Source organism: Sciurus vulgaris, assembly GCF_902686455.1.
Source record: "Sciurus vulgaris genome assembly, chromosome: 5".
Lineage (NCBI taxonomy): Eukaryota > Metazoa > Chordata > Mammalia > Rodentia > Sciuridae > Sciurus > Sciurus vulgaris.
Window position 1 is genome coordinate 8,665,482 of NC_136465.1, and position 22,140 is coordinate 8,687,621.

At 41.3% G+C, this 22,140-nt stretch overlaps 1 protein-coding gene across 1 annotated transcript in view; it reads left to right on the forward strand.

Moving 5' to 3' along the window:
- The first annotated feature begins 6,837 nt into the window (after positions 1-6,837).
- The window catches only part of KIF13B (kinesin family member 13B), a 156,616-nt gene continuing 141,313 nt past the window's right edge, over positions 6,838-22,140 (forward strand). The window contains 1 exon segment of the mRNA XM_079139992.1: positions 6,838-6,994. Within this exon segment, the coding sequence (XP_078996118.1) occupies positions 6,940-6,994 (55 nt within the window). The 5' untranslated portion in view covers positions 6,838-6,939.

Consider the following 22,140-nt stretch of genomic DNA (forward strand, 5'->3'; position numbering starts at 1 on the left):
TTTCTACCAGCAAGCAATTGGAAAATAAAAACTTCAAAATATCTCTGGGGGTCAAGGGTAGAAGAAGGGTGGATGGACATGATCAATGCCCAAGGCATGCATGTATGATGATATCACAGGGAATCCCATTAATTGGTACATTTTTATGTGTTAATAATTATAATGACAATACAATAATAAATAAAATGTCATTTGTAATAGCATCAAACCATAGAACATGTTCTGATTTATTTTTTAGGGGATCAAGTCCAGAGTCTTCTCATGCTAGGCAAGAGCTCTGTCATTGAGTTATACCCCCAATCCAATGTTTCTATAATAAATAATAGTAATAATATAAATGTGTGCAAGAACTCTGTCTACATTCATAATTACAAAACTGCTAATAGGAACTAAAGAACACCTAAATAAATAAGCAAGAGTCATGGATTGAGCTGGGCATGGTGGCACACACCTGTAATCCCAGTGGTTTGGGAGGCTGAGGCAGGAGGATTGTGATTTCAGAGCCAGACTCAGTAAGTTATCAAGGCCCTAAGCTACTCAGTGGGACCCTGTTTCTAAATAAAATACAAAAAGGGCTGGGGATGTGGCTCGGTGGTTAAGCATCCCAAGGTTTAATCCCCAGTACCAAAAATAAAAAAAAGAAAAAAGAGAGAGAGAGAGAAAAAGAGTCATGGATTAGAACACAATATTGTTGTCATGTTGCCAGTATCTCACAAATTGAATCAATGCAGTCCCAAGCAAAATTCCATCAGGTGCTTTGGCAGAAGTTGGCAATCAGATTCGAAAATTATATTTGAATGAGTTAAAAAATAAATAAACGGACAAAAAATTATATTCAAATGCAAAGAACTTAGAACTGAAAGACATATAAAAGGAAAAGAATATAACATGGGAGAAATTACATTACTGCTGTGATATTTAAAATAGTAAACTCAGAAGTAGATTCACTATGTAACTGATTTATGGCCAACACGCAAAAACAATTCAATAGATAAGATCTTTTATTTATTTTTTCCTATTGGGGATTGAACACAAGGCCTCACATATGCTAGGCAGGGACTCTACCACATCACTGGGGGAGCGTCCATGAGTGGGATGCTGGGACTCTGTTCCTTGCTTTCTCTCTCTTTGCTTCCTGGCTACCATGAGAAAAGAGGCTTCCTCGTGTGCTCATGTGCTCCCGCCATGAGGTGCCGTGTCATCCTAAACCCAAAGCAACAGGCCCAAGTGACCATAGCCTGTAACCTCTGAAACCATGAGCCCAAGTAAACCTTCATCCTTACAAGCTGATCATCTAGGGTACTTGTTACAGCAGCGGGAAGCTGACATGTACTGTGGTTCAAGGAGTCACAGGACATGAGTAGTGTAGACAACACAGTTAAGAGGGAGGTTGAGGCTGGAGATGGAAGAAACTGAGACCCTGGGTGAGCAAAGGGGTAAGGCGAGGAACAGAAGGTTAAGAACAGCATGTTGGCACTTGGGCATAGGAGATAGGGAGGAAGAGTCAGGATACGGATGAGAGTTACTGTGGTTGGTTTCCTAGTGGCAAAGTTCAGGGGTGGCCCTGCCAGCTGTTGGTTGACGAAAAACGTCAGCATAGGCTATGGCCCCAGTGAGCACCAGAGGCTACAGGAAGAGAGGCAGGTGGAGCAGTGGAGATGCTCTGACAGCCTGGGTACACGGGGACCTTGGAATTGACATTCAGGTCCCTTTCACCCAGGCCTGGGTGCAGGTTAATGTGCCTCACTGAGTCTCAACCTCATGGGATTGTGGTGAAAATTAAATGAGCCCAAGCGAGTGGCGTGCTGAGCACACGCCTGGTGCAGCAGGACACTTAGTCGACTGCAGCTGGACAGCAGTGACTATTATGAGTGAGGTCTGAGCTTCCACCAGGAATCCAGAGTGTAGGACAGAACACAACCATGAAAGGTAGGGAGACATCCAGATACCGCCTTCTTTGTGCAAAGAGCATAGATATTTGGAATCAAACTAATTTGTGCTTGTATCCCAACTCTGACTTACAGCTGTGTGACTTGAATTCAGCAAGCCATTTACTATGACTGAGGTTAATGATGAGGCTTCCTCATTCAAATTTCCATTCCCCCATAGGCGTTGAGGATCTGGTAAGTTCCAGGCACTGTACTAGGTGTGGAGATGAGGAGACTTAAAGACACTTTTCTCTGCTCAAAGAGCTCACAGTGGGATGGGGACAGATGAAGAGACAATTAAAATCGGGAAAGTTAGGGCTGGGGTATTGGCTCTGTGGTAGAGCGCTTACCTAGCACATGCAACACATAAAAATAAATAAATAAAATAAAGGTATAAAACGAGAAAACAAGCTGGGCGTGGTGGTGCATGCCTATAATTCCAGGGGCTCTGGAGGCTGAGGCAGAAGGATCTCTAGTTCAAAGCCAGTCTCAGAAACTTATCGAGGTTCTAAGCGACTTAGTGAGAACATGTTTCTAAATAAGATATTTAAGAAATGGGCAGGGGGGCCTGTGTACCCTCATGGTGCACGAATGATGGTGGGGAGCAGACCTCGGACCAGCAAGCTGTTCTTTATTCAGCGGCAGAGTCAATCGGTCAAACTCCTGATGTGGCTCATTCTCAGGGGTAAAATGGCTGCTGGCCACGAGGTTCTGGGCTTTATGTACAGTCTTAGCAGAGTCAGGCCAAGAGAGGAGTTAGTTACTTTCCGCGGGCCCTTGTGGTGGGCAGAGAGCAGGGCCAGGTCATGGGAGGACCTTTGGTGGTGGGATCATTTAGGGCGGAAAGGACAGGTAGGTAACCATATCCTTCAGGCTGGAGATGTGGTAAAGTGCCCCCAGGTTCAATCCCCAGAACCAAAAAGTAAAGAAAAAAAAAAAATTTGGGAAAGCGAAGTCCCAGGGGAGCAGATAAACCGTGATCTCGGTTAGAGAAGTAGTCTGTCTTGAGGAAGCAATTCTTTCATTCATCTTCCTTTTTAAAGATCAAAAACCAACCAACTAACCAAAAAACCCCTAGAATTTAGTATACTGTTCTACTTTTTCCAATAAGGGGGTTTTAGAAACTATTTTGAAGGTAACACGGTGAACAGGAGGTCTTTCATATTCTGGTGGATGGAAGAAACTGCACGTGCACGTGTCTACTGTGCCGTGTTGTAGGGTGGGGAGGTCAGATCGCAGTAGGACAACAGTCCCTGGAGTCAACTGCCCCTTGAATAAGCTGTAAAATAGGGAAAATAGTGCAACTGCTTCGCATATGAGGATTAAATGGGGGGGTCATACGTGAAAAGTGCTTAGGATGATGTCTGGCACATAGCAGGTGCTCAATGATGTTAGCTGCCATCATTAGGTTAAGTGAAGAGTGTAAAAAGATAGGGGCACCCTGCCTTCCTTTGCCTCTGAAGAGATCATCAGAGCTGTTGAGTAGGTGGATCAATGCCGCAAAAGTAAACTAGGAGTTAGTTTTAAAATGAGTAGATTTGAAAATGTCAGAGTAAAAAAGAAAAAAGAAAGCAAGAAATCCCTTCTAGACACAGCTAATGGCTACACAGCACTGGTGGCGGTTATCTACACTGTATGCAGCTGTTGATTTACAAAACAAAAGAAGAAGGGAGGGCCTTACTGGCTCCCTCTTTTTCTTTTTCCTCTAATGATTGACAAGAGAGAAACCAGGATTCATGCTGCTCCTTGCAGACCTCCAAGCCAGGCTGCATGCTGACCTGGCTGTTCTCGTTTCACTGGGATGCCCCTGATGCAAGGGCTGCAGGTGGCCACTTGCCGCATAGTCCCTTCTCTCTCACCTGTTGCTGGAAGATTTTCCACTGCTCCAAGAATCCTTTCTTTACTTTCGCTGCAGAAGCCAAAGGAAACAGGGCAGTACTAAGTGGAAAGGGAGACCACCCCAAAGGGGTTTTCCCTCCTGGCCCCAGGAAAGCTACTAATCATCTTCTAGTCAAATGTTTCCAGACCAGTTTAGATGGTTGGGAACTTTAGAGAAAATCCTCGCCTCTTGGCTATTGTATCTCCCACCCCCCCCCCCCCCCCCCCCCCCCCCCCCCCGCCCCCAGTTCCTTAGGGGCTCTCTTCTCTCTAAAGTTTCAGCTGAAATACAATGTTCCCATAGAAACTGCATAGCCTTTTCTTATTCTGCCCACTTTGTCTCCTTTAAAAAGCTAGATTCAAGCTGGCACCAAGATATGCCATTTCAAAACAAAACTTGATGGGTTATAAAAGACAAAGTGAAAATGGAACTTAGCACACTTCCAACCTTATTTGTTTTAGCCAGAAAGTGGGGAGGTAGTAATTAGCAAATATGTTCTAACAGCAGACTGCCCAACTCTGGTCCTGGGGCCACCGCAAAAGATTCTTCAACATTCAGTAAGAGCAAAAGGACGGACTGAGGTTTTTTTCATCAAGCCAAAGGATTTCAATATGCACTAAAAGGATGTCCTTTTTTTTTTTTTTTTTACTTTTTAAAAAATTTATTTTAGTTTTTACAGGCTGCATTTTGATTCATTGTACACAATTAGGGCACATCATTTTGTCTCTATGGTTGTACATGATGTAGATTCAAACTATTTGTGTAATCATACATGTAGATAGGGTGATGATGTGTGTCTCATCCCATGATTCCCTGCCCCCCTCCAGATAGCAATTGTGTACTTTTTTTTTTTTTTTTTTTTTGCAGTGCTGGGGATTGAACCCAGGGCCTTGTGCTTGCAAGGCAAGCACTCTACCAACTGAGCTATCTCCCCAGCCCTATATTCATTTTTTAAAAAAAGAATTGTGAGGGGGGAAGTGCTGGGGAGTGATATTGGCCAAATGTTAAATAGTGTGCATGTACCAATATGTGACAACAAATCCTATCACTATGTACAACAATAATGAACCAATAAAAAATATAGAAAGAAAAAAGAATTTACTTGGTAAAATTAAGAAGCTGGTAATTTTACAATTTTTAAAATTTATTTATTTAAAAAATTTTTTCTCTGGTGCTGGGGATGGAAACCAGGGCCTTGCACATGTTAAGCAAGCACTCTACCACTGAGCTGCACACCTGGCCCTGGCAATCCTAAATTGATATTTTGACATTATTTGTTTACTTTATTTGGCTGTGAAAAATCAAGGGGCCTGCTTCACTAAATCTATTTCTACTCAGCTTAGAAGGCCCTCCTTCAGCTCAGAGGTGTTCCTAAGAAACAAATTTCCTTTCTTTAAAGATGGCCTTTCAGCACCTCACATAGGCTGATTAAGCAGTCTGTCAGAGCTATACCCCTAACCCCTTAACCACTCCTAATTGCACAGTTTAGTAGCACTAAGTACATCCATCTCCCCAACTTTTTCATCTTCCCAAATTGACATCTGATAACTATCAGACACCAACTCCACATTTCCCCTATCCTAACTCCTGGAAATGCCTATTTTACTTTGTGTCTCTGTGACTTTGACTATTCTAGGGACCTCATGTGAATGGAATCACCCATCACACATCCTTCTATTGTGATTAGCTCATTTCAAGTAGCATGGTGTCTTCAAGATCTATTCATGCAGCAGTAAGGAAGACAGTATGGGGATTGAATGCAGAGGCACTTTACCACTGAAATACACCCCCAGTCTTATTTATTTTTTTTAAATTTTGAGATGGGATCTCCCTCCCTAAGTTGCCAAGGCTAGCCTTGAACTTATGATCCTCTTGGCTCAGCCTCCTGAGTAGATGGGATTACAGATGTGTGCCACCATACCTGGTTCAAAAATTTTCCCATTTTACAAGTGTTTTTAACCTTTATAATGGCTCTGCTTGTATTGAAGATCTTTCAACAACAGGTTGTTGTAAATACAGAAATACAGCTTTCTGTATTTACTCACCTGCAAAATAGTTAAGCAATGTATTATCACTTAAACACACCTAAGAGTGATCACAACCCTATAGGATCCTGGAACAAGGGTGGTGAGGCCTACAGAAGGGGGCTATGGTGAACCGGGGCACTTGCCTCTTATAAAGTTGGTGGCTGTTATTCAATCTCAACCCTTTATTTCCAGTACGTAATGCAGGCCCAGTAGTATGCTCAAATCTAACTGTTATGTGTTGGCTAATACCGATGGGTCAAAAGACGTGTTACGCTACGCTACACTAATCTGGCCCATAAACCACCACTTAATCTCTGCATGGGCAGATAAAGAGCTAAAGTTTGGCTTTATTGATCCATTCATGCAGGAATTGTTCAGGTCTATACTACAGGCTAGGTTACACATGTAAGTAAACTGTATGGCCTTAAATGTGCCCATTTTAGTAGGTACGTCTGTTGTCTCCATTTTAAGTATGAAAAGTCAAACACTGAGCAGTCGAATATCTAGTACAAGGTCACACAGTTGGGAAATTTGAACTTAGATTGCTTCCGCTGATCAAGGTCTCTGTAAGAGGAAGGCTCAAGAGCCAGCGTCAAGGGCTTGATTGGAAGGAGAGCCATAACCTGCGGATCTAAGGACAGTAGCACTCCACTAGAGTTCTGCAAAGGAGGCCGGGAGGGCAGTCCAAGCAGAGGAGGTCCTCTAGGCCAAGGTGCAAGTAGCAGGGTCTCCAATACCGTCCATTCGGTCGTTCGTTTTCAGGAGAGGAACTGGCTCATCGACAGCCCAGGCATCAATCAATACTAACTGCGAGGTTAGTATTGACTGAGAGGTAGTTAGCTGTAGAAAAGGAACGCAGGCACCGAAGCCCCAACAGCTGACTGGCCCCAGCGAGCCACGCGCGGGCGCTTTCCCGCCCCTCCCGCAGGCACTACAGGTCCCGTCATGCCGCGGGGCGCGCCGGGCTCCCGCGGCCCCGCCCCCAGGTCCGGCCCCGCCCCCGCCCCGCCCCGCCCCCGCGGCCCCCTCCCGCCGGGTCAGCCCCGAAGAGTTGCCCGGTGGCCGCGGCAGACGGAAGCCGAGCGAGAGCCCCGGCGGCTGCAGGATGGGCGACTCCAAAGTGAAAGTGGCGGTGCGGGTCCGGCCCATGAACCGAAGAGGTGAGAGCCCCGTGCGGGCGGCAGGTGCCCGGCGCGCCCGTCCGCCGGCCGCCGTGGGGGTCCGGCCCGCCCCTGGCGTCGGCGGCCGGCGCGCACCCCGAAGTCCCGCGCCCGCCCCGCGCCGCCGCGGGACGTCCCCCTCCCGGGCCCGCGCGCGCCGCGGGGCCCCGCGCCCCGTCCCGCCGCGCTCCCGCTGCCCCTTCCGCCCGGGCGCCCCGCCCGGCGCCCTTTCGCCCTCTGCCTCCCCGCCGGCCCCGCGCCCCCGGCCCGCCCGCCCCGCCAGCTGTCACCGCGCCCGCGCCCCCGGCCCGCCCCGCTCCGCCCGCACCCCTGGGCCCGCGGCCGGGGACGGCGCCCGGAGTTGGGGACGCTCGGAGGGGCGCTGCCCGCGCGGTCCCCCTCGGCGCTCAACCTGCGCGCTCCGGCGGCGCGGTGCGGCGCGCTGCGTGAGGAGATGCCTTTTTCTGTGTTGGGACGGTTGAGAAATTTTCGCTTTTGCTTGAAGTCATGCTCGTCATCTCAACAATAAACAGTTTAGGTGCCAAGATTCTTGTGAAATTGTATCTTTCAGACCTTCTCCCAAGTCTGTGGGGAGGGCAGAGAAGGCAGATAAACCGAGCACGCCGGCGCGTCTTCTGACAGTCGGCGGAGGGAGGGGGCCGGTCTTGCCTTCGATACTTCTGCAGCCTCACCCGGCAGGTTCCTTTAAATGAGATAAGACGTTTGGAAACGCCTTATAAAAGGAAGGTCGTGTTGCTGGGATCACTGTTATAGTCCCAGGAGATGACTTGGCAATTGATAAGACTGTGATTAATCAGAATCATTTCTAAGTACCAGAATCATTTTCCAAGCTGTTTTTTTAAAAACAACCTCTGTGTTCAGAATCAAGTGTTTTATTCTACATAGTTGAAGCTGTTTCCCTTCTCTTTACTCTCTCCTGTACATTGAAATACACAGGTCAGTCTGTTGAGGTATGCCATGTTGATTTGTCCTGCTGTTGGTTGAAAGTTGGTTTCTCTCTTGGAATTGGTTTTTCCACCTGTTCCTGCCGGGGCTGCTCAAGCCTATCACCTGAGTTTCCCCCTAAGGACTTAATTGCCTCAAATTCTCAGCTACTGCATGGTTTGTTTTCCTTCCACCTTCCAAATTCCTAGCTCTGACAAAATGAAGTAACTACTTGGAACTCTGAAAGTTTTCTGAAGCTTCTGTGTTTTACATATTTAGGCAACACTTAATTCACTTCAAGTTTATCATCATCACAATCATTAAAATAAACCCAAGTCAAATGAAATACCATTTATCTGGGAATTGATTCTGAAAAGATTTTTTTTAGTACATTCTTCAAATTTTCTTTTCACAAAACAAAACAAAACAAAAACAAAACTTGGGAATGTCAGATGCTAAAAAAGAGGCAACTAACCAACCACCACAAAAGAACTAGGCTTGATATTTAGAGCCCTTCTCTCTTCCCCCTTGGTTTCACTTTTTGAGGAGAGATACTATCCTTTTTATTTTTAAATTGTCATTAATAAGATTGCAATGATGGTTCCATCAATTTTTTTTTCTTTTGGGGTACTGGGGATCAAATCCAGGGGCACTCTACCTTTGAGCTATATCCTCAGCCCTTCTTATTTTTTTATTTTGAAATAGGGTCTGCCTAAGTTGCAGAGGCCTTGAACTTGGGATCCTCCTGCTTCAGCCTCCTGAGTCTCTGCGAGTGTAGGCTTGTGCCACTAGGCCTGGCTCAATATCTGAGTTTTGAGGAATGCATAGAATCATAATTTTAACTTTGGAGAGGGAGTTGGTTATTTCTTAGCTTAAACTCATTTTAAAATTAAATGTTACACTTAGGTTTCATGGCCCTATAAATAGAAGTGCATTATTTATGGTGAACTACCCCCCTCAGCTCCTTTAGTGCCCTCTTTCCTAGCCTTATCTTTCCTGACACACATGGACTTCTTTTCAGTGATCACCACAAATGATTAAATATGGTTCTTTTCCTATTTTTTCTTGAATTGCATAACTTTTTGAAGGTTATCATAGAATACAATGTAGAATTTTAAAGTCAGTGACTTTTAATTGTTTTCTAGTTCATATAAAACGCTAAAGCTCATATTGCTTTCTAATAATTTTGAAAAGAATCATATTACTTTGAACAGTTATTACTTTTGGGAAAAATTAATGTATGAAGCGTTAGGATATAATTATGGCAGATAGTCCTCTTTAGTTCTGGTTGTTTGTCATGGCATATAAATTCAGGAAGCAGCCTGAGAAATCACATTGAGGACAGAGATGAGAATGGGTCACAGTGACGTGGTTTTACTTTAGACTTGATACTTGGACTCACATTAGCTGTTTTTTGAGGAAAGTTTGAAGATTTCCAGAAACCTTTGGTGCATTTTTAATTTCTTCCTGTGATTCAGTGTCTGATTCATTGCAGGTGTTCAAGTCCTAAGGTGGTTGGTTGGATTATTATTTAACATTTATCATGGAAGTAAGATCTTCAGTCTTCCTGCTAAACTGTACACGGTTTGGAAAACTTAAGTTACTTGAATGTTAAGCATTAAGCCCCAATTCAATAATAGCAAGAATTGTAATGGCTGATTTGTCCAAAATAAATTTGTCAAAAATGTCTTTCTAGTTACGAAATTTTTTTTTTTTTTTTTCAGTGCTGGGGATTGAACCCAGGGCCTTGTGTTTGCAAGGCAAGCACTCTACCAACTGAGCTATATCCCCAGCCCTCTAGTTACAAATTTTAACATTTTCCTAACAAAACACAAAATAGAAAAATAATCCTCCTCTATCCTAACAGCTTTTCTTCTTTCCACTCCAGTTTGTGCTCACATGCATATGTGATTGTACATAGTTTGAACATTACGACTTCTTTTGTTTTTCTTCATCTGAAATCTGAAGCCAAACAGCTAAAGAAAAGGGGTAACCTTTTATCACAAGATCTTGAAGTTCCATTTTCAGCTATTGTTTGTCTTCTCCTGTTGTCTTTGAGACTGTGCAACTCAACAGACAATCTTGTGTGCTTTCCTATACCATAGAGAACAGCTGTCCAACATTATTAACCAGTTTAATCATTAAATGAGCTGAAAGTTTTACAAGCATAATTGACATTATTAGATGAGTGATGCCCTCCAGTAATTTGACATTTTGTGACTTCAGGTGGTTTAAAAGATATTTAATAGGTAAGTGAGCATTTACTGAGTTCCTGCCAGGTTTCTATCTTGTATTAGAATGCTTGGACTCTTCAATCAAGGGACTGCTCTTGTTTTAATATGTGTAAAACTGACTTCTAAAATAAATGATATAAAACGTGTTTGGAAAAAACATTTGTGTAAGTGAGTGAAACAAATCTAGAAGTTGAGTCAGAGAGAAAAAGTGAAATGGATTGTTTCAGATGTTAGGGAATATGAGCAATAAATTTATTTCAGTGGGTATTTGAAACAAGTTCACTTTGTATTTTGCTATACTTGATGTAATAAAAAATACAAAGAAGTATATAATAATGTCTAATGGAGTCAGTGCTTTAGTAAATCGTGGTCTAGTAGCAGTGGAGGAACTGTGATAGCCATTAAAGGTGGTGGTGATCACAACCACTTAAGGAAGACTGGAAGCACATGTGTAAGTCTGAATCCACTGGTGTTGCTATTATCATGTAAAAGTATGTACAGGAGGAGGCCAGAGCTAGAAAGAAGCATGAAAAATGACGTTGTTTTGTTAGGGCGATTTTATTTCCTGAAACTTCTTGGTATTGCCTACTGTTGTCATATTCATTTTTTTTAAAGTTTGTTTATGGCTCATGCTCATGAGGAAATGCGTCAAAAGATAAGATTAAAAGGTAAACAACTATAGCAAACTGCTAGTTATTTAAGTGCCAGGTGAGTGACAGGAAAGTATAGGAATTTAGAAGAGAGAGATTTCTACAGGCCTGGTGAGTAGGGATTTCACAAGGGCGGAGAATTTTGGTGAGAGAGACTTCCTGGAGGAAGACAATGTTTGGAATGAGTGCATGGTGAGAGGGAAGGGTCTTGGTTCTCTGAGGAGGTGGTATGGTTTGGGAGCAAAGCAGAGAAATGAGGATGAGTTTGGCAAGTTTAGTCAGCAGAGGACAAGACTCACCTGCCTGGAAGGATTCTTCAAGGTTGGCTGGAGAAGGATGGGATAAAAAGATCATACCTGTATGGTAGCTAGCTAGGCCAGAAGTCTGGTCCTAGGGTGGCTGAGCTGTGTGCTCTGCTTAGCTTTTTTTAAGAACTTTGTGCAGACAAAGCCATGGAGGAGAAAGACTGCCCGATCCTGAAACAAGACCGGAAGCCTAGGTAGATGACTGATTCCCACCATAGCTGGGTAGGACTTAAAAAGCATGAGGTGAAAATGAAGCCATGTGAACATGAAGCCAACAGGGTCAACATCAAGTGAGTGGTCATGAAATGAAAGCCTGGTAAAACTGAGGAGGCGGGAGGAAGCTTAAAGATTGGTACTGAGTGAAGAACAATGGTCCTTAGGGAATGAAGGGACAGGGAAGGTGTCTTTGATGCAGGGGCCGTCAGTGGTTCTTCAGCCTTTTCAGAGAGGTCACTGACATGTGGAGCTGAGCATGGCTGTGGATGCTTGTTTTACTGGTGTCTACCTCATGCCAGTGGTGGAGGGACACACATGCATTACGATATTGTTTCTACTGTCAACTCGGTGGACTGAAATTTGGATTTATACACATAGACCAGAGGCTTTCTGTGAAGGTACACGTTTATAATATTGAATTTCGTTGAAATTGGCATTAACATTTGCCCCATTACCTCCGTAAAGCCTTGAGTAATGGCCGACTTTTCCACCTCTTAAGTTCTGAAGATGGAAGAAACCACTGATGAAACTATTACTTAAGAGATGGATTGAGGTGTTTATTGAGTGGAAATGGATTTATTGATCTCAGTGCTTGCTGATTGCTTCCCTTGTTTTCAGCAGAATGTGTTCTTAAAAAAATCTTGGCTGGGATGAGCAAGTGCTCTCTGAAGAAGTGTGGGACGTGGGTCCATGGGAGGCAGATCCGTGATGGTGGTGCTGGGCTTTCACTCTCAGAGCTGTGGGTAGCTTTATAAAATGCTGTCTGTTAATCCATCCAGTTCAACACTGTCAGTTGAAGAAAAAAATGAGTACTTTTTGCCCTTTCTTTTCATGTTTTAGGGGCTCAAACCCAGAGCTAGGCAAGTGCTGTACTACTGATCAAACTCCCAGGCCCACTGGCTACTTTTTTGGGATCTTTCTCTTCTCCTCTGCTGGGGATTGAACCTAGGGCTTCTTGCATGTTGAACATGTTCTCTATCTTTGAGCTATACCTCTAGTCCCGAGAGCTTTCCATTCTGTCTGTGAGCTATAGTGTTCAGTGCTTTCTTTTTGTTATTTGTTTTAGTGATACTTGAGATTGACCTTGTGTGTGCTAGGCAAGTGCTCTACTGAGCTATATCCCCCACCCTTTTTATTTTTTATTTTGAGACAGGGTGTCACTACATTTGCCCAGGCTGGCCTTGCCTCCCAAATAGGTGGTATTATAGGTGAGTGCCACAGCTCCTGACTGATTTCAGTGCTTTTTATACATTATCTTATTCTTCACACCAGACTTTTAAAGGTAATAGTAGAATTTCTATTTACCACAATTTCAGAGAGGTTAATTAACATTCCTAGGATTATAAAACCAGTATTTTGGAGCCTTCTGTCAAAGCCTGTGCTTTTAATACTGCATCGGACATTATGATCTTTTTTTATTGTAAACAAATGGGATACATGTTATTTCTCTGTACATGGAGTAAAGGCATACCATTTGTGTAATCATAAATTTACATAGGGTAATGTTGTTTGATTCATTCTGTTATTTTTTCCTTCCCCCCGACCCCTTCTACCTCTCTTTTCCTTCTATACAGCCCTTCTTTCCTCCATTCTTGCCACCCTCCTTAACCCTAAACCTAACACTAACCCTAACGCTAACCCCTCCCACCCCCCATTATATGTTATCATCCGCTTATCAGGGAGATCATTCGTTCTTTGGTTTTTTTGAGATTGGCTTATCTCACTTAGCATGATATTCTCCAATTTCATCCATTTGCCTGCAAATGCCATAATTTTATCATTCTTTATGGCCGAGTAATATTACATTGTATATAGGACGTTATGATCTTTAAAGAGACCGGGCAGTCCTGAGATGCGCAGGGTGCACTAGAAGCATAAGTCAAGGTCTTTGACCAGTGGAGCTCACTGTCTTCTTGGTGACAAGAGGTCACAGGTGAGTTCATTATAAGACAACTTCGTGATAGGATTTGAGAATGACACAGCAAGCAGCATGAGCAGTTCCCCTTGCCTCCAGGTCCCACTGGGGTGGGGTGGAGGAGTTCAGGTGGACCACAAATGAAGTGGTTCTGTGTTGCCTCTGAGGAACACTGAGCCTGCGGAGCCACTGCAGAGTTTTTGATTTAGATGACTAGGTGAGCGTTGGTGTCATTAACTGAGATCAGAAGTGTGGGAGAGGCAAGTGATATGAGGAGTCCTGTTCTGACACTCAGCAGTCTTTAGTCAGTGTGTACATGTGGTGTACTGTGCCTTCAACTATGAATAAGATAAGGACACACCTGGAGGAAACGCAGCAGCATGTGGAGTGCTGGGTGTCTGAATGCAGCGGTTGGATGGATCCAAAAGACTGTTGTGTATGAGTCGGAAACTAAGGGGCTGGAGATACATACATGGAGATTAGGAGTCATTTCTGTAGGTAGAAGATAGAACTTCACATTAAAGCCTGTGTGAAGCAGGAGGTCACAGAGCCCCAGAAGAGAGACCTGATTAGAATAAGATGAAAGCAGTGTTTAGGAAGCCCAGGGAGATAAAAATGTATCAAACAGTGGTCTGTCAAATGTCACAGGAATAGCCAGTGTGTTAACACTGAATCCCGGCCAGTGGTTTGGCATCATGGCAGTTGATGATGTTTTCAGAACAATTTCACATGAATGAATTAGTGGTGGGGTGTTGGTAGTGGGTGGAGTAAGTGGGCTTGCCACAGGGCGGCAGTGAGTCTTCCTTGAATGTTCCTCCAGGAAGCTCCACCTGGAAGGAAAGGGTAAGGAGTGATCTGGAGAGGTGTAGGTAGTTAAGCCCTTTTAATTTTTTTAAAAAGTCTGGGTGATGTTTGAGACTTGTTACGCAAGTCCCAATAGAGAACGACTTTTTTTTTTTTTTTTTTGAAATCCAGTAGAGGATAATTCTATAATGGGAAAGTCCTGGAGGGCTTAATTTTCTTAAAAAGGTAGAATGTGAGGAAATTAGACAAGAATTGGGTGATCGGGATCTTCAGAGTATTGTGGAGAAATGTGGCTAAGAACTCCAGCCATATTTGTGAGGATAGTGGGGTCATTCTTTCAAGTTTTTCTGTTTTTAAAATTTCCTTTTTTTCTTATATTTCTGAGATAGGGTCTCACTGTGTTGCTCATTTGGCCTTGAACTCCGTTAATCGATGTTCCTGCCTCAGCCTCCGGAAGAGCTATGTTTTTAGTAAGGTGCCACCACAGCCAGTTCTATTATTAAATATAGTTCACATACCAAAAATATATCTCTTAGGATACTTCCAGAGTCATGCAACTATTACAATTAAGTAATTTCAGAACATTTTCTTCACCCTGAAGAGAACCCTGTACCCATTCACAGTATTTTCCATCTCCACCCTCTCTTTCTCAGCCTCTAGCAACCACTAATCTGTTTTCTGTCTCTATGGATATGCCTATTCTGGCTTTCCTTTTAATGGAATGATAGAACCTGTAGACTTTCTTATCTGGCTTCTTTCATATACCAATGCATTTAGGGTCTATTCATGTTTTAGCATGTATCAATGCATCATTCTTTTTACATCTGAAAAATATTTCCTTATATGGATATGACACATTTTGTTTATCCGTTAATCAATTGATGAGTATTTGGTTTGTTTCTACTATTAGCCACTATGAATAATGCTGCCATGAAAATTTGTGCACAGGTTTTTGTAGACATTTTCATTTTTCTTTGGTGCATATTTATAGAAGTAGAGTTGCTTGGTTGTGTAGTAACTTTAACTTTTGAGGTACTGCTAATCCGTTTTCCAAATTGAGTGCACCATTTTACATTCCCAGCAGGAACGTATGAGGATTCCGATTTCTCAGCATCCTTGCTTTTACTTGTTATTGTTTGCCCCCTCCAACCCCTCGTCGTCTTCCTCCCCCAGTGCTGGGCATTGAACCCCAGGACCTTATGCATGCTAGGCCTGCCCTCTCTCACAGAGCTGTACCCCCAGACCCTGTTTCCCTTTTTGATTATTGCCATCCTAGTGGATGTGGAGTGGTATCTTGTTTGATTTGCATTTCTCTGGTGGATAATAATGTTGAGCATCTTCTTATACACACGTTGACCATTTGTGTGTCTTTGGAGAGATCTTTGTTCAAATTCTTTCCTTGGGCTGGGGATGTAGCTCAGTGGTAGAGTATGTGCTTAGCACACACAAGGTTCTGGGTTCAATACCTAGCACCTTTTTTCTATTGAGTTGTAAGAATGGTGTATGTATTCTGGATACCATTCCCTTATCAGATATGTGATTCATAAACATTTTCTCTAGTTGTTTGATCACCTTTTCACTCTTTAAATCACAAAATGTGTAATTTTGATGAAGTCCAAATTACTGTTTGTTGCTTATTCTTTTGGTGTTATACCCAAGAAGCCATTACTTAACCCAGGGTCTTGTGGACTTACACTTATGTTTTCTAGTTTTGGCTCTTTCATCTATTTGGAGTTAATTTTTGTGTGTTGTGTGAGATAGGGCCCACCTTCATTCTTTTGCACACAGATATCCAGTTGTCCCAGTACCATTTGTTAAAATAAGAGTCCTTTCCTCCATCAGACTGTCTTGGTACCCTTGTCCAAATTAGTTGACCATAAATGTGACTTGTATTTCCAGGTTATATTTCTGGACTCTCACTTCCATTCCATTAGTCTGTCTATTTATCTTTCTATCTTTGTAATAGTGCCACATTGTCTTGGTTACTGTTGTTTTCTAGTAAGTTTTTATATTTGGGAATATGGGTCCTCTGACTTTGATTTTCTTTTTCAAGATTTTTTTTTCCTTTTGGCTGTTCATTTAAGTTTTTATTTTTATTTATTTATTTTTTGTGGTGCTGGGTGTCAAACCCATCATCTTGTACATGCTAGGCAAATGCTTTACCACTGAAGGTACATTCTCATCCCTGTCTTGCAAGTATCTAAATACCTATTTCTTAGTCCTCTAAGATTAGTTTTTTGAGTGTGCACATTTTGTGTTTGGGGCTATGTAAGATAATTATAATTATTTTCACACTGTAACCTCTCCTCCCCTATCTGACACCCCATCCTGTGTTTTCCTTCATTTCTTCCACCTTTGTATTAGCCATATTGGAGCTGTTATGTTTTTATCTTACATTTATTGAATATATTTCATGTTCACTGGTAAAAATATTAAGGTGGTGATTATAATATTTTACATATTTTTCTAAAGAGTAAAAGAGCAATTTGCTTTTTAAAATTTAAAATTTTAATTTTTTTGTTTTTTGCAGTACTGGATTGAACCCAGGAGTACACTACCATTGGGCTACATTCCCATCCCTTTTTATTTTTTTATTTTGAGATGGAGTCTTGCTAAGTTGCCTGGGCAGACCTTGAACTTTTGATCCTTCTGTCTCAGTCTCCCAAGTTCAATTTGCTTTTTACTTACATGGCATCACCTATTTTTTTTCTTCCCTTGGGTAAGCAGACTGCAATAAAAAGGGGTGTCCAAAGCAACTACAAGTAAAGAAATATAAACCATATTCCTTGTTCTACCAGTATAACTGTTACATTCCAATTGGTACAATAAGATCTTTGTACATGAAATATTAGTGAATATTTTACTTACATGAACATATGTATACATGTAAAAGTATTGGCTAAGTGACATAAATTACTTGAAAATAGGACCTGTATGGCGTGCAATTTGCTTTTTAAAGAATAAATTTTATGGGCTGGGGATATAGCTCAGTTGGTAGAGTGTTTGACTTGCAAGCACAAGGCCCTGGGTTCAATCCCCAGTACTGCAAAAAAAAAAAAAAAAAAGAATAAATTTTATAAATAATTTATTATCTTCCATATATATATGTGTATATATATATATATATATTTGTGGCACTAAGGATGAACCCAGGGGAGCTTTACCACCAAGCTACATCCTCGGCTCCTTTTTAAATTTTATTTTAAGACAGTCTCCCTACGTTGCTGAGGCTGACCTGATTCTCCCGCCTTAGCCTTCTGAGTCCCTGAAATTTTAGGTGTGCACCATAAACCTGGCCTATTATCTTCCTTTAAAAAATTGACCCTAGTAAATTTAAGAGTAAGTTATAGTTAACTTTTAGGAACTTGAGTGATAGGTGAAGGAAGGTACACCTTCCTTTCTGGATAGTAGATTTGTTTTGGCAATTATTATTCATTTTTTTTTTTTGAGAATCATAAAAGCAGTTTACTAAATGGGCAACTCATTTATTTTGTCCAGTCTGTGAATGATGCATTTCCCCAGATGGAATATGAGTTATGTAAGGAGTCTCTCAGGCCCTGCCCATGTTTTACAATGAGGTCACTGGGGTGCGAGCCATAGCTGATTTGTACAGTGAAGAAAGACTTGTTTAAAATTATTGCTCACTTTTACAAGGTGACTAATATGCAGGCTGAATAAGCCAAGTTGTCAGCTGTTGGTTATTTTAATATTTATCAAGAAAAATTTGACCTGGAAAGGCATCCTGTTTGGGTAATAATAGTATGGGCTTTGATGTTGTAAATTAACCTACCTTTCTGTTTTTCTTTGGACTGATGAGTATCTCTACACATTAATGGTTCTGAGTACTATAAAACTTGAATGGTCATAACATAAGCTTATAGTCATACTTCAGATGACTGGTATTTAATTGATTTTCAGACGTAGTAGTAATTAAATTCCAATCTCATTATTTTAAGCTTCACTCTGAATAAACTGTTGTCCTTGTGTTACTTATTATAATGAGTTTTTAGTGCTTTAAAATTGTGGCAAAGTATATGTAACATTTGTTGTTTTAACTATTTTTAAGTGTACAGTTCGGTGGCGTTAAGTGTATTTACATTATTGTGTCACTGTCACCATCATTCACATCCAAACTGTTTTCACCTTGCAAAACTGAAACTCCACAGTCATTAGAAACTCTCAACCCTCCTTTATGCCCATCCACTGGCACCACCATTCCGCTGTCCGTCTCTGATTTGACTGCACTAGGTGCCTCATGTAAGGGCATCGAGAAACATTGGTCATCTTGTGATTGGCTCATTTAACTTAGCATAGTCTTCATGCTTCATCCAGATTGTAGCATTGTGCCAGAATTTCTTTCCTTTTGAAGGTTGAATGCTGTTCCCATATGTGTATTTACCCCATTCCGATCGTTTATTCAGCGATGGACCCTTGGGTTGCTGCCACCTTTGGAAATTGTGAATAGAGCTGCTGTGAACTTGGGTGTACTGTAGTGCTATCTTTTGCTATTTTTACAAAGGCAGTGCATAGCAGCTAGGTTCTTATCTTTTTAATCTAAGCATTGTTCCAAACCAAGAGGAAGATGTTTAACTTTTGGAGTTTTGGTAGGATGTGTGTGTGTGTGTGTGTATGTGTTTTAGATTAAAATTAAGACTTAACTTTTTAACTATGCTATTTAATTACTGGATTGCTTTTTTAAGCAGTGTAGAATAAAAGTTTTGCCTGGAGCGTTCTATTTAGAATTGTGTAGCAATATAATTTAATCCAACTAGCATTTCATTTGTGGGTACACTAGCTATAGCATTTTATACTAAAATGCTTTTCTTATATCTGACCCTTAAACTCTCTTCACATCTCACTTAATTTGCTTGGGTATGTGTCCTAGATGGCCTACCCCTACATATTCTTAACAGTTCTGTGAAAAGCTCTCAGTATCTGTCAGCCAATTAACAGAGTTGGGGTGAGAATTTGTTAAACCCTGAGTTAGTACAGAAGTAAAGAGAGTTGTTTACATACTAAAGGCCATTGGTGATAGGTGTTAGATGCAGGGGTATTTGTAAGTGTTGCCATGGGTAGGACAAAGTAAGTTTAGGTTAGAGGTATTAGCAATAGGTGATTCTTTGCATTACATAGGGCTTTTCAGAGTTTGGTTCCTTAATAACATCATTTGATCCTTACAAATTATTTGCTGTACTTGGTATAAGTGGCAAGCAGTGGTGAGAAAGAGGGAGGAGGTGTTAGGACAGATGCTGAAGAAGGCCTAGACCCCTTCTCAGTTCAAGATCCTTTGAAATGAAGGTAATGACTATTGTAGGAGAAAATATTTGATGAACACCCATTTTTTTCAGGCATGCATTTTTATAAATCTAAATGTGCAGCTCCTCTGCTGAGACCAAACTCTCTCGCAAGAACCTAACAACTAAATTTGTGGTGGGTGGTGAGATAGTAGGTTCTGAGTCACAGAATTTCCGGACAGTTGGTAATACATTTGTATATAATGTAGATTTGCCTGTAAGAGGCCAGCTAATACAGTATGGTCAGATGCCATTAAGCAATATTAACAAATCATGATGATTGCACACTTTCTCAAGCGCTGGGCCTAAGGAAGCAAAGAAGTAATTGCAGGTTTGAAAGGTTGCTGCAGTGCTGCTAGGACTTTCCTGAAGCTTTTCTGTCACAGGCTAGAGGTGACTTAAAGCATTTCAAATAGACTATAAAGCTAGTTGATCATGGTAGAACATTGTAGCCTACCTAGGTAAAACAGCTCTAAAGTTTGTTTCTTTCATTTTTTCCTTTTTTTTTTTTTTTTTTTTTGAGATTCTTTTTGCCTGAAAATGTATTGGCTTAAAAAAAAGAAAAAGAAAAACAAAAAACCAGTAACCTTTTTGCATTTCTCAAATACATCTTTGGTAATAAAAGTAGAATAACTGATATTAGAAAAGTTAAGTTGGAGCCAGAAAAAGGAATGTTTTTGTTTTGCACTTGTTTTGTAAGTTAAAATGAAATTTTTAAAATTACCCTTCCTGACAGTAGAAATACTTTACAGTGATTATGACATTGACGTTTGGCTAAGGTTCTTTGGAAAACACTAATGTGACTCCACTGTAGTACAGCTCCTTTCCTTGGAGCTTATCTTTTGGCAGTGGAGATGTGACCAGCAGAAACAGTTTCATACTTGGTGCAGACAAATATAAGAGTATTAAAGTATGGGAAGTAAACGTGCAGTCTCTTCTTTCTAACACAGTAGTATTGAGATAAAATTCACATCTCAAACACTGTACCCAATTCAGGCTTTTTTGTAAGCCCACTTTTGTACATCCATCAGCACAATCAATTTTAGAACATTTTCATTACCCTCAAAAGAAAACTGCACGCAGGAGCAGTCTTTCCTCTGTACTAAACAACCACTGAACTCTTTTCTGGCTCTTTAGATTTCCTATATGGGACATTCAAACTAAGTGGAACCTCACTGTCTTTGGCCTTTTGTGAGTGGCTTTTTTAACTTGGTGTACACTTCATCCAGGTTGTCACTTGTATAGTACTTAATTCATCTTTATTGCTGAATAATGTTCCATTCTTTGGACCCATCACATTTGTCCATTCATTACTTGATGGACATTTGGACTGTTTCTACTCTTTCTATTTTATTTAAAAAACACCGGGGAAACATTGGTATGTAAGATTGTGTGTAGACATAGTTTGTCATTTCTCTTGGATATATATCTAGAAGTGGAAATGCTGGGTTATGTGGAAACTCTAGCCAAATTTTTTTCAAATGATCACATCCTTTATGTTCCTATCATAATGCACTAGGGTTCTAATCTCTCCACATCCTTGCCAGCATTTTTTATTATCTGTTTATTGATTATAGTTACCCTAGGGAACGTGAAGGGGTGTTTCACTGTGGTTTTGGCTTTATTCTCCCAACATTTAATGATGTTGATGTTGAGCATCTTTTCTTATATTTTTTAGGCATTTTTGTATTTTTTTGAAATGTCTGTTCTGTTTCTTTGCCCATTTAAAAATTCGACTATTTCTAATAGTGTTTGCATTTTTGAAGTGGAAGAATTCTTTATTTTGATGGGAGTACCTTATTAGATGTATGATTTGTAAATCATACATACATTCTGTATGTTGTCTTTTTCTTTCTTGATGGTGTCCTTTGAAGCATGAAAGTTTTAAATTTTGATGAGGTCCAATTTTTCTTCCTTTTGTTGCTTATGCTTTTATTTTGGTGCCGGGTATTGAACTCAGGTGCCAAACCTCGAACCACATCCCCAGCCCTATTTTGTATTTTCTTTATAGTCAGGGTCTCATTGGGTTGCTTAGCACCTTGCTTTTGCTGAGGCTGGCTTTGAACTCACTAACCTCCTGCCTCAGCCTCCTGAGCCACTGGGATTACTGGTGCCCAGCGTTGCTTGTGCTTTTGTTGTTATGAGAAACTACTTACACCTAAGCCAGGGTCATACGGATTTATGCTTCTGTTTTTCTTTTAGGAGTTTTATAGTTTTAGCTCTTGCATTTAAATTTTTCATCCATTTGGAGTTTTTTTTCCTTCTTCTTCCTCTGCCATCATTAATTTTCGAGTGTGGAGTAAGATAGGATTCTTTGGTGTGTGGATGTTCACTGTCCCAGCACCAATTGTAAAAAACTGTTCTTTTCCCATTGTGTTGTCTTGGCACCCTTGTCAAAATCCTGGACTTAAAATTCTATTCCATTGGTCTATATATTGTACCACATTGTCTTTGTTACTGTAGCTTTGTAGTATTTTGAAATAGGGGAGTGTGAGGGATTTTTTTTCCCCCTTCTCTTTTTCAAGACTGTTTATGTTCTGGATCTTTTGCCTTTCTTTTCTTCCTTCCTCTCCTCTCCCCTCCCCCTCTGTGGTGGGGATTGAATCCAAGGCCTCACACATGCTAGGTAGGTGCTCCACCACTGAACTACACTCCAGTTCAACTTGTTGACTTTTACAAAAAAGCAAGCTAGGTTTCTGATGGGGATTTCCTTGAATCTTTGATGCTGCGTATTGAACCCAGGGCCTCATGCGTGCTAAGCATGTATTCTATCACTGATCTGT